This window comes from Choloepus didactylus, chromosome 3 (genome assembly GCF_015220235.1).
Source record: "Choloepus didactylus isolate mChoDid1 chromosome 3, mChoDid1.pri, whole genome shotgun sequence".
In the NCBI taxonomy this organism is placed as follows: Eukaryota; Metazoa; Chordata; class Mammalia; order Pilosa; family Megalonychidae; genus Choloepus; species Choloepus didactylus.
In genome coordinates this window covers 3142003-3154839 of record NC_051309.1, presented here as the reverse complement: position 1 = coordinate 3154839, position 12837 = coordinate 3142003, and the positions used below count along the sequence as shown (strand labels likewise).

Genomic DNA, 12837 nt, shown 5'->3' with positions numbered 1-12837 from the left:
CCCGAGGCTGTAATGACCCCAAGGTGCTTCTATCTGTCAGAGCTCTCTGACCCAGAAACTCCCCAAGGTACAGCAGAGTGACAGGGTCCATCTGCCCTCTCTCCCCCAGAGTCTTCCTCACCTTGCCTCCTCTTCTGGGTCCCTTGCACTCGAGTCTCTGAAGGTCTCCAACTGAGCTAGACTGCCCCTCCCAGGAGAACCTGGCAAAGTATCAACTAAAGAAAGCTTGTGGTGTGCTACATCATGGTCAAACCCTTTTCTTGATCAGCCCAGAAATCCTTGAATTCACAACACTTTTCTCCCTCAACATTATTTCTGAGATTCCTCCAGATTATGACATAAATAGCTATAGTTTCATTTTCACTGTTGCAGAGAATCCACTGCGTGGATATATTACACTTTATTCAATACATCCATGCTGTCAATGGACGTGGATTCAGCTTTTGCTATTAAAAACTGTGCTGCTCGCCAATGTTCACAGCAGCATTATTCACAATTGCCAAGAGATGGAAACAACCCAAATGTCTTTCAACAGATGAGTGGATAAATAAAATGTGGTAATACACACGATGGAATACTACGCAGCAGTAAGAAGGAATGATCTCGTGGAACATATGACAACATGGATGAACCTTGAAGACATAATGCTGAGCGAAATAAACCAGGCACAAAAAGAGAAATATTATATGCTACCACTAATGTGAACTTTGAAAAATGTAAAACAAATGGTTTATAATGTAGAATGTAGGGGAACTAGCAATAGAGAGCAATTAAGGAAGGGGGAACAATAATCCAAGAAGAACAGATAAGCTATTTAACGTTCTGGGGATGCCCAGGAATGACTATGGTCTGTTAATTTCTGATGGATATAGTAGGAGCAAGTTCACAGAAATGTTGCTATATTATGTAACTTTCTTGGGGTAAAGTAGGAACGTGTTGGAAGTTAGGCAGTTATCTTAGGTTAGTTGTCTTTTTCTTACTCCCTTGTTATGGTCTGTTTGAAATGTTTTTTTATTGTATGTTTTTTTTAATTTTTTTAATTCTTTATATAGTTGATTTAAAAAAAAATAAAAAACAATGAAAAAAATATGCAGAGCCCCCTTGAGGAGCTGGTGGAGAATGGAGGGGTATTGGGCTTCCCCACCTCAATGGTTGCTGATGTGCTCACAGACATAGGGGACTGGTGGTGTGATGGGCTGAGCCTTCTACCACGGGACTTGCTCTTGGGGAAGACTGTTGCTGCAAAGGAGAGGCTAGGCCTCCCTATAATTGTGCCTAAGAGCCTCCTCCCGAATGCCTCTTTGTTGCTCACATGTGGCCCTCTCTCCCTAGTTAAGCCAACTTGGCAGGTGAAACCACTGCCCTCCCCTCTACGTGGGATCAGACACCCAGGGGAGTGAATCTCCCTGGCAACCTGGAATATGACTCCTGGGAAGGAATCTAGACCCGGCATCGTGGGATGGAGAACATCTTCTTGACCAAAAGGGGGATGTGAAAGGAAATGAAATAAGCTTCAGTGGCAGAGAGATTCCAGAAGGAGCCGAGAGGTCACTCTGGTGGGCACTCTTACACACAATATAGACAACCCTTTTTAGGTTCTAGCAAATTGGAGTAGCTAGCAGTAAATACCTGAAACTACTAACTACAACCCAGAACCCATGAATCTTGAAGACAATTATAAAAATGTAGTTTATGAGGAGTGACAATGTGACTGGGAAAGCCATATGGACCACACTCCACTTTGTCTAGTTTATGGATGGATGAGTAGAAAAATGGAGGAAGGAAAAAAACAAACAGGCACCCAGTGTTCTTTTTTTACTTTAATTGCTCTTTTTCACTTTAATTATGATTGTTATTTCTGTGTGTGTGGTAATGAAGGTGTCAGGGATTGATTTTGGTGATGCATGCACAACTATGTAATGGTACTGTGAACAATCAAATGTACGCTTTGTTTTGTATGACTGCATGGTATGTGAATATATCTCAATAAAATGAATTAAAAAAAAAAAAAAACTGTCCTGCTATGGACATTCCTATACCCCCAATCTCTCTCCTAATGTACATGTGCAAGTTTCTCCAGGGTACTAAACTAGGTGGTGATGGCAAATTACTTTCCAAAAAGCCTAACCAAATTTCTACCCCCACCCCCACACCAGTGGTGTACGAGAGCTCTGCACCTCTACGTCCTTGCAAATACCTGACACTGTCCATCTTTTGTAAAAATTAAAATCTCATTTCTGTAAAATAGTATTTTATTGTGGTTTTAATCTAGACTTTCCTGATTACTAATGTGTTGTGCATCTTTTCATATTTTTATGAGCTATTTTTAGTTCCCCTTCTTGAAATTTCTTTCTTGTCTTTTGTTCATTTTATACTGGCTTGCCTTTTTCTTACTGATTAATAGCTCTTCATCTATCCTGAACATGAATCTTCTGTCAGTTAAACGTGAGGCAAAATCTCCTGGTTTTAGCTTTTACTTTCACTCTCTTTATGATATCTTTTAAAGAACAGAATTTGTTCATTTTAATATAGTAAAATTTATCCATCTTTTCTTTTATGATAAGTGCTTTTTGTGTCTTAAGAAATATTTCCTTAGGTCAGAGGGTAAAGGTCAAATATTTTCTTTTATTGATTCTAAAAGTTTTAAAGTATTGCCTTTCATATTTGATCCTTAATTCACTGGAACTGCTTTGTGAATGTACATAATATAAGGTAAGGATCTGATACAATTTTCCAATTGTGATTTTTTTATCCAATTGTCCAGAACCAATCATTGTCTATCTGTCCTGTCCTTCCCCAACTGATCTGCAAGACCACCTCCTTTGCATATCTGATCTCCACAGATGGAGAAATGGTTCTGGGCTTTCTACTCTGTCCCACTGATCTATTTGTCTTTTCCTTTGCCCAAGCAAGGATCTTAAATATCACCACTTTTTAAGAATTTGACATCTGGTAGGAAAAAATCTCCTTGCCAAGTTCTTCTTTAGGAGTGTCTTAGTCTTTCTTGGCCTTCTGCTCGTCCATATGAATTTTAAAATCATGCCTTTAGATTCTACATTTTTAAAAAAAAACTACATAACCATTTTAATTATTTCTGTTTCCTTTGTTTATATATATAAGCATTTCATAAAGCTGTAAATACTATACAGTTTACATTTTCTCCTTTTTAGTAACATTTTTTCATGTCTTCACATGGTCATCATAATTATTTTTACTACTGTATAACAGTCTCTCAAATTGGTGTCAAATAACTGAGCCATTTTCCCACCTATTGCTGTATATTTAGATTCTCAAAACCTTCCACTATTATAAATAATGCAGCAATAAATATATTTGTACATAAGCATTTTCTTCTTTAACTTATTTCCTTATATTTCCAAGAGTGAGCTTAGTAGATCTATATATTTTAATGCAAAAAACTTAACATACAGGATTCTCTTCAGAGTCTGGAACAAAAAGGAAAAAGGGCTAAATACAGACATAAAATGGTAAACGAGAGGGAGAGAGTATGAGTATTCAAAGCAAGCTTCTCTAGCAGTGATTCTCCTTCAATGGGACCAACGCTGTCAGCACTTCCCTTTCCACATCTCTCCAGCATCAGCCCCGAATACGAGGAACAAGAAAATAATGCAGCATATCTGAAGGTCATTCCCAGGGAAAAGAACACACCCCCCAACCCAGCATCTCGTGCAGCGCTCAAGACCAAGTCCCAGAAGCACACCACACTGGCTGCAAAAGAGAGGTTCCAGAACCATCACCGTGGGAGGGTTAACACTGCTCTGAGTCCAGCACGAGCTAAACTAAGAGCCTGCTGGTTTCTCAGGTGGAAAGCCCTGCGCGCACTTCCCTGGCCCAGAGAGACATTTAGGGACAGAAGGGCCCAGCCATCAGCTAAACACCAAGAGAAGTTGTGCTAAACCCAAAGGGTTTCTCTGAATCCAATGCAATCTTAAGACAGAGAGCTCATTCATTCATCTTCAGTCCTCTGGCACCTGTTAGAACTGTTAATTCTTGGTTTAGCAGAAAATCCCTGCGACCCTCTTTCAAATAAAGGGCAGAATGGCCTGTAAGCACTCCTTCGTGGCAGTAATAAATACCTGTTAATATTGGCTTTCCTGTTAAGTGCCTATGTGACAGTACCGAGATTGTAAAACAAAAATACATGCCATAAATAATAAAAAGAGGGGGAAAAATGTTACTTCTTTAATGCTTTAAAAGAGTTAGGAAATATTTTTGGTGACTGATTTTTTTGGGGGTGGGGGAGTCAATATTAACCACCAAGTAGATCACTTACTGAGGAGTAAACATTTAACTAATGTTTTAATTCTGTCAAGTCCTAAAGAATTAAAGGAAAAAACAAGCAATTTAAGAAATTTGAACTTATTTAAATAACATTTATAATAAGACTACTAGCAAACAGCATTTTAAAACCCCCAAAGAATGTGAGGCTGCTTATTTTCATTTCCTGTTACAGCTGTAACATTTTCATGGAACTAACTTTTAGGTGTTAAATCTCCACATGCGGGTGAGTTCGCGCGGGCGCGGCCCTGGGGACCCCGCGGGGCCGGGGTAACGTATCCCCAGGTTCCAGGGACTAAGATGTGGATGTGGGCGTGGGGGGAGAGGCATTCTGCCTACCACAAAAGTGTCCTGAGGTGGACCCAAAATCCCGCATAACAAGGCCCTGGCCATGCCCAGCCTCAGAGCTCAGCCCACGGAAGCAGACATGGAGCTGACAGGACTGGGGCCCTGCCCTGGAACCCCTGCTTCCCAGGCCTGTGTGAGTGACGTGCCTGCTGCCGCCTACCCTGGATCTGCATTCCTTGGTTCCCTCTGCTGCCACGATGCTGTGCCAGGAGCCATCCACCCTCACCGTCAGCATCCAGCTCCTGATATTCAAGGAAATCTTGTCAAAACCCTGGCCGAACACAAGCTAAGCCTTCCACAATCAAGCAAACAGCAAACCCTGTGGAAAGTGAAGAATCTCATTTTCCGAGTCACCCTGTTATATTTCAATGAGATTACAACAGAAATTCACAACACGTACAAAGGATTAGGAAAGTATGGCCCAATTAAAGGAAAAAATCAAAATTGTCCCTGAGGAAGCCCAGACATTGGACTTACTAGGAAAAGACTGTAAATCAACTGTTTTAAATGTGTTCAAAGAGCTAAAGGAAAGCATGGACAAAGGACTAAAGGAAACTAGGGAAATGATGCTTGAACAAAATGAGAAAATCAATAAAGGGATATAAATTGTTAAAAGGAAACAAATAGAAATTCTTGACTTGAAAAATACAATATCTGAAGCAAAAAGTTCATTAGAAGAATTGAACAGCAGATGCAAGTGGACAGAAGAAAGAATCAGCAAACTTGATAGGACAATTGAAATTATCCAGGCTAGAGGAATAGAAGGAAAAAAGAATGAAAAGTGAAGAGAGCCTAAGGGACTGATGGGACACCATCAAGCATGCCAACATACACATTGTGGGAGTCCCAAAAGGAGAAGAGGCAGGGGGGATGGGAGATTGGAGAAGAATATTTGAAGAAACAATGGCTTAAAACTCCATAAATCTACACATCCAAGCAGCTCAATGAACTCGAAACTGCACAAACTGAAAGAGATCTAAACTGAGATACATTATACTCAAATTGTTGAAAGACAAAAGAGAGACTCCTGAAAGCACCAAGCAAGAGGTGACTAATCATGCATAAGAGATCCTCAATAAAATCAATAGCCGATTTCTCATTAGAAACCATGGAGCCCAGAAGGCAGTGGGATGACATATTAAAGTGATAAAAAAAAACTGCCAGTAAGGTAACCATTAAAAAATTAACAAATATACACACAAAAGGAAAGAAGGGAATCAAAATGGCCCACTGCAAATAACAACTAAATATTAAAAAGTAGCTATGGAATAATTAAGAAACAAACATATAAGACATACAGAAAACAAATAGCTAAATGGCAGAAGTAAATCCTTCCTTATCAGTAATTATTTTAAACAAAAGGGGAGATTAGCAGAATGTATATTTTATTTTATTTTTTTTGGATTTTGTTTTTTTTAAATTCATTTTTATTGAGCTATATTCACATACCATGCAGTCATACAAAGTGTGCATTGAGTTGTTCATAGTACCATTATATAGTTGTGCATTCATTACCAAAATTAATTTTTGAATATTTTCATTACCACACACAAAAATAATAAAGAATAAAAATTAAAGTGAAAAGGAACAATTAAAGTAAAAAAGAACAAAAAAAAAAAAAAAAAAAAATCTCCACATGCAACATTCTGTGAAGTATAATTGGCCATAGATGCCAGTATTTACTCATGTAGGCACTTGTGGTGGGCTAACTGGACCCACTGATCAAATATAAAAGGCACCAGGGAGTTCTCGTTTGACTTTTTACTGAGGCAGAATTTCAGCTCAGACAGGGAGTTCGTTCAGTTGCCCACTCTGCAATGCAGTACTGCGTGCCTACTGTGCGCCGGGCACCGCTCCTGGTCCTGAGAACACAGCAGGGAACACACAGAGGCTCCCCCCACGGAGCAGAGTCCGTTGGTGGAGTCGGATGATGAGTAACACAGCACGGGGCGGTGACTGCCGCGGGGGAAGGGACGCAGCAGAGGAGAGGCGTGGGGTGCACTTCACACAGCGTGGGAGGGGGCAGCATGCACGACACCGGTCACAGAGCTGGGCTCCTGACCATCGCCCCCGCAGAGTCCCCTTCCTTTGAGTCCAAAATGCAGCTAAAATTAGTACCTGCTGGTTATGAGTCCACATCTGGAAAAACCCACGTGTGTGTGTTTGAGTGTGGAGAAAAGGGTGAAATAATCTAAACGGTTAACATCGGCTGCCACAAGAGATAGGGTTATCGGCAGGATGGTGACTTTTTCTTTATACATCTGTGTAAGGTATCACTTGTTACAGTAAGCATGTGCTATATTAATAATTTAAAACATCCAATAAAAAAAATTAAACAAAAAACCAGGAGTAAAGAACAAGTTTAAAAGCGAAAGGAAGGAAGCAGTTCAGAGAAAGAGGCTAACTCCACAAAAGAGTAAGGAGAAAGAAGCAAGGGACAGTGCCCTGACCATGCAGTAAGACGCGTGAGAAGGCTGAGGCGGGTGGAACTCCAAGGCCGAGCGGACACTGGGGTAGGGGCGTCAGTACAGCACGGGTGCATGCCCAGAAGGGAGTTACCGTTCACTAGGAAGCAGTGAGGGCACCTGCTGGGGGAGGGAAGTCAGGAATTTTGAAAAGAGTAGGAAAGGTAAGTGAGCTAATACGAGAGGTGTTCCAGGATTGCCAATGTTGTGAGTCCACTTGAGACTGGTTTCATGAATTTATGGAGAAAGGTAACAGGCTCTGTGGTAAGGCTTTCTCCTGTGGAATCTGGCTGCTCAGATGCTAGGAGGGACAGCAGGGGACTGGCAAAGTGTCACTGAAATGATGGACCATGAAATCCGAGCTGGACAAACAGGAGTGAATAATGGGATGATGGATTAGAGGTAGGAAGGCAGCTCAATGAGGGCATGACTTGCCTTGCTCACTGACAAGCAGTGTTCACCACATCTAGAAAACTACTTGGCACAGACAGCAGACACCCAGTAAACATCTGCTGAAAGAATGAAATGAAGAAAATAGACAACCTAATAATGTTGAAAAATGGTTAAAACTGGAGTAGTTGAAGAAACAAGTATGAAAATAAAAGGCTCTGGTCAGAATAGGAAAGAAAGCACCTACGTTCTTAGGTTGTTAAGCATAAAAAGAATTTTCGGAACCACTTGTAGTGTGGTACACACTCATGTACCAGCTTAGAACGCCAGAGGAAAGGGGCGCTAAAGGCCCAGCATTCTCGTGGGCTTTCAACCCACACTACCTAACTCTCAGATTACTACTCCACAGTCAGGACTCAGGAGACAAGGTGTTCTAAGATTGACCACAGCTCAGTCTGCTTCCCTCTTCCAAACAGAAAGAGGTGGTGCCAGACATGCAACATGCCATTTGTCATTCAGTAACTACAGAATCTTAGTACTCACTGTGATGTGATTATAAATAAGCTGAGACCATCCAAAGAGATCTGCTAATCGGTAAAAGGCTGCCAATTTACATCGCAGTAACTTCTCCCCTTTGTCATATGCAATTGAATCAGATCCTCTAAGGTCATTCACAGGAGTCACCATACCAAGACCTGAAATGAAGAAAAACAAAACCAGATATTTAACCTTTCTTATCAAATGTAAACCAAATAGCAACAGTTATGACACAGTCATCTTCCACAGTAAGCCATAAAGCAAGTCTCAAAAGTTTCAAAGACTATTTCCCAAAGGCTATGTTCTCCAACATCAGCTTAGAAATCAAGAAAAGACACAAAACAAAATGAATACTTAGAAATTCATAAATTCGTTCAAACCCCTGGCTCCAAGAAGTCATAACAAAACTAACCTCGTGGGTGGATACAGACTGAAACAGAAACTGGAGCCAGACAGCCAAGGCTCAAAAAAATCCCAGCTTCACAACTCCTGGGAAGGTAAATAACCTTCCTGTGCTTCCATTTCCTCATCTGTACAGCAGTGACAACGAAAAGTAGAGGTCTTCAGTATTTCATCTACAAGTCCAAACTCCAAAAAGCTCTACGAATGTAAAGTGCTTTCCAAGTGAGGCTCCAAACTCGTTTGGTGGAGAAAACTGACTTGAGCAGGACAAAAGCTGCTGATAATCTTTACTATCAGCCTAGGATGAACAGCTAATGGGTACACTTTCCACCACAGAAACACTGGTATGTGTGGTTACAAGGTGCTGCCTCAGATTCTGCTGGGGGTATTTATGATATATGGCATATTACCTTTCTTCAATCAGAAAATTTCTGAATTTCGAAAACAGCCCCAAAGGCTTCAGATAAGGATTGTGGGCCTGTACCCATCTTAGAAAGATATTATGAGAACTCAGTGAATTAACATTTGTTTAGCACTTAGAGAGCAGTGCCTGGAATGGAATAAGCTCTCTGTAAGTATTTGTTACATACCTACATAAATGGAAATTAGAAAATAATAGAAGAAATAGAAGAAAAAATGATTACCAGATAAAAAAGAGGTTACCTCTAGGAAAAGGGGGGAAGGGTAAGGTTGGGATGGCTGAGGGACACTCAGGGAGTCTCTAATGACGGCACTATTCTGCTTTGATCTGGGGTAATGTTTACATGTTTACATATATATTCACTCTACAATATTCTTCAAATTGTAGATATGTTCCATGCACTTTTCCAAATGAGCACTACTAGTCACCAAGAGAGGGAGAGATGGAAAGGAGGGAAGGGAGTAGAGGGAGAAAGGAGGGGAGGGAGGAGGAGAAACAAGAAGAAAGAAGGAAGAGGAAGGAGGGAGGGAGGGAGGAAGGGGGAGAGGAAGAGAGAGAGAGAAAGAAAATAAAAGAAAACTCTTAGACTGAATAATAAACATAACATGCAAAAACGGGGGTGTCACCTAGAGGAAGGCACACAGCCTGTTTCACACCAGCCCTGACTCAATACGGGGTCCTGTCAGGGCACTGTGAAATTTCCTGACACTGAACCATTTCCTGGCTCGCTGCAAGAAGAGAGGTGCGTGGGCCCCAGGCATCCTCTGGAGAGGGAGTAAACCCTTCCAAGAGAGCCTCAATGGTTTCATACTGAAGCCTCAATGGTTTCATACTATGCCATGACATAGGTTGTTTCTTATGCTTGGTTTTAAATAGATCAAACCACCAGAAACTTCTGACTTATGAATGATACTCCACTGTGAAGAGCACAGTGATGGCAGCAGCAGCGGAACAGCGTGTCCTTGTAAACATTTTAGATTCTCCTGTGGATTTTGGTGAGTGATCGTTAAACTATTTTCCAACTTGCACCAAAAAAAAAAAAAAAAAAAACAACCAGTGTGGTAAAACAGCAAATGAGGAACTCTGTTCAAAGGCTCTATAAACCTTAATAAGAAAACAAGAAAGGCTAAAAATTTGTAAGTTAAGGTACAAATTAAGAAGTTAGAAAATGAATTGAAGAAACCCAAAAAAGGAGAAGGGAATGAAAAACAGTAACTAATGGTACAGAAAACCAACATACCATAAAAGCTCAATGAAGTCAAACACTGGTTCTCTGAAAAGGCTACTTAAAAAGACTCTGGCAAGAATGGGACAGAGATGGCAACAGCAAAAGTCAACACTTCAGTAGGATTTTACTCCGTGCCAGTCCCTGTGCCAATAAGCATTTTACACTCATTAATCAATCATTACAAGAATCCTGTAAGGCAGGTCCCTATTAGTACCAGTATCCCCATTGTATAGATGAGCAAACTGAGGCACAGAGAGGTTAAATAAAATTGCTCAAAGTCACAGAGCGAGCTAATGGCAGCCAGGATCTACACCCAGGAAGTCAGATGCAGAAGGTGTGCTCTTAGCTATTATGCTATAAAAAATTAAATTAAAAAAAATTAAAAGATGGAGGGGGGTTCCATTAACAGTAAGAGTGAAAAAGGGGGAGAAAGCTACTAACATAGCAGAGATTACAAAATTAAGATACTTCACACCAATACAGTGAAAATAGAAAAATCGGCTAATTTTCCTTACATACACACATGTACGAACTTAAAACTCATTCAAGAATAAAAAGAAACTTGGTTCAATCTATAAACACCGAAGAAACTGAGTGAGTAGTTAAAAATCTATTCCTACTTTAAAAAGAAAATAAAGTCTATAGTCAAAAACACACAGACCCCAAACAGCACATATGCCCTGACACTTTTACATATAAGTTTTTATCCAACAATCAAGAAACAGATAAATTCTAAACTTATTCAAATTCTTCCAGAGAACAGAAAGAGTAAACACTTCTAAATCACTTAATAAGGCCAGTATAGCCTTAAAACCAGACAAGGATAATATTAAGAAAATAAAAGTACAAACTAATCTCACTTATGAACACAGAAGTAGTAAAGAATCCAACAATGCATCAAAAATAATAACACATTACCATCAAGTAGTTTTTCCTGAGGAGTTTAAGGATGGTTTAACAATAGAAAAATTAATTAATTTACCATATTAAAAAAACGGAGAAGGAAAACCCTATGATTCTCTCAGTATTTATACGGAAAATATTTAGTAAAATTCAACAATCATCCATCATAAAAACTTTCAGCAAACTAATAGAAGGGAACTTCCTTAATCACACAAGAGGTAGCGACAAAAATGCAGAGCACACATGAGACCTAAATGGTGAATGCCAGATGCTGTCCCTCTAAAATCAGGACAGAGGTGAGGATGCCATCACCACTTCTATTCAGCAAAGCAATGGAGTTCTGGCCAGGGCACTAGGACAAGAAACACTGATGTTATGATGGCCTGGGTGGAAAACACCAAGAATCTATTATCAGCATTAAGAAGAGTTTAGCTCGGCAGGGGAACTCACTGCCCTCCCCCTACGTGGGACCTGACTCCCAGGGGTGTAAATCTCCCTGGCAATGCAGGATATAACTCCCGGGGATGAATCTGGACCTGGCATCGTGGGACTGAGAACATCTTCTTGACCAAAAGGGGGATGCAAAATGAAACGAAATAAAGTTTCACTGGCTGGGAGATTTAAAATGGAGTCAAGAGGTCACTCTGGTGAGCATTCTTAACGTGCTATATAGATAACGCTTTTTAAGTTTTAATGTACTGGAATAGCTAGAAGTAAATACCTGCAACTATCAAACTCCAACCCAGTAGCCTTGACTCTTTCTTTAATGAAATTCAGTTTTATTGAGATATAGTCACATACCATACAATCATCCATGGTGTACAATTAACCATTCATATTACCATCATATAGTTGTACATTCATCACCCCAATCTATTTTGAACATTTTCCTTATACCAGAAAGAATAAGCTACATTGTTATACAATCATCTTCAAGAGTCAAGGCTACTGGGTTGACTTTCTACTTAGGATGGATTCTGTGAGGTGTGAATAAAACTGTTTAAAAATTAAAGAGGAATACAAGTGCTGGAGCAAATGTGGAGAGGGATGCACCTACTCCCTGTTGGTGGGGGAGTGGAATGGTGCAGCCCATCTGGAGAGTTGTGTGGCGGTTCCACAGGAAGCTAAGAATGGGGTTGCCATATGGTCCATTACTGGCTATATACTTAGAAGAACTGAGAGCAGGGACAAGAATGGACATCTGCACACCAGCGTTCATGGCAGCAGTATTCACAATTTTCAATGGATGGAGGTGGCCTAAGGGTGAACCAACTGATAAACAGAATGGTGAAATGTGGTGTATACATACAATAGAATACTGAGCAGTGGCAAGAAGGAATGAAGTTGTGAGGTATGCAACTAGGTAAATGGATCTTGAAGACAGTATGTTGAGTGAAATAAGCCGGAATCAAAAAGACAAACATTCTAACACCTCACTAATATGGACTAACTATAATGTGCAAACTCTGAGAACTGAATCTGAGAGCAAGGTTATCAGGGGAAGCCTTATTGTAAAGGTTCCTAGATTGTAAGCTTTTATATCAGTCACATCCATTCATGAGTTGTAGCAGTTATTTCTAAATTCTGAGATGCTCAGCTGTTTGTGTATAACCTAGTCAGTCCCTGTAACTTCGGGTATCTGTGTGACACCTGAGGCTCAGAGCCAGAGTTCGGCAGCTATAAATGTCAGCATTACCCCATACAGTGAATGTTAAAAAAGATAAAAAGAGATCAGACTTCAATTAGAGATATGAACAAAATGGACTTGGTTGGGACTAAGGTAAATCTGACTAAAAGGTAAAGGATAATATTGACTGTGTTTTAAAATTTCAACTTCTATGTGA

General features: G+C 40.2%; 1 protein-coding gene across 6 annotated transcripts in view; it reads right to left on the bottom strand.

Moving 5' to 3' along the window:
• Window positions 1-12837, bottom strand: part of ADD1 (adducin 1) — a 148114-nt gene that overhangs the window by 35997 nt on the left and 99280 nt on the right. For all 6 annotated transcript variants that reach the window (XM_037829291.1, XM_037829289.1, XM_037829288.1 and 3 more), the window contains exon 4: window positions 8046-8197. In XM_037829291.1, coding sequence (XP_037685219.1) covers window positions 8046-8197 — 152 coding nt within the window. The remainder of the gene's footprint in view (window positions 1-8045; window positions 8198-12837) is intronic.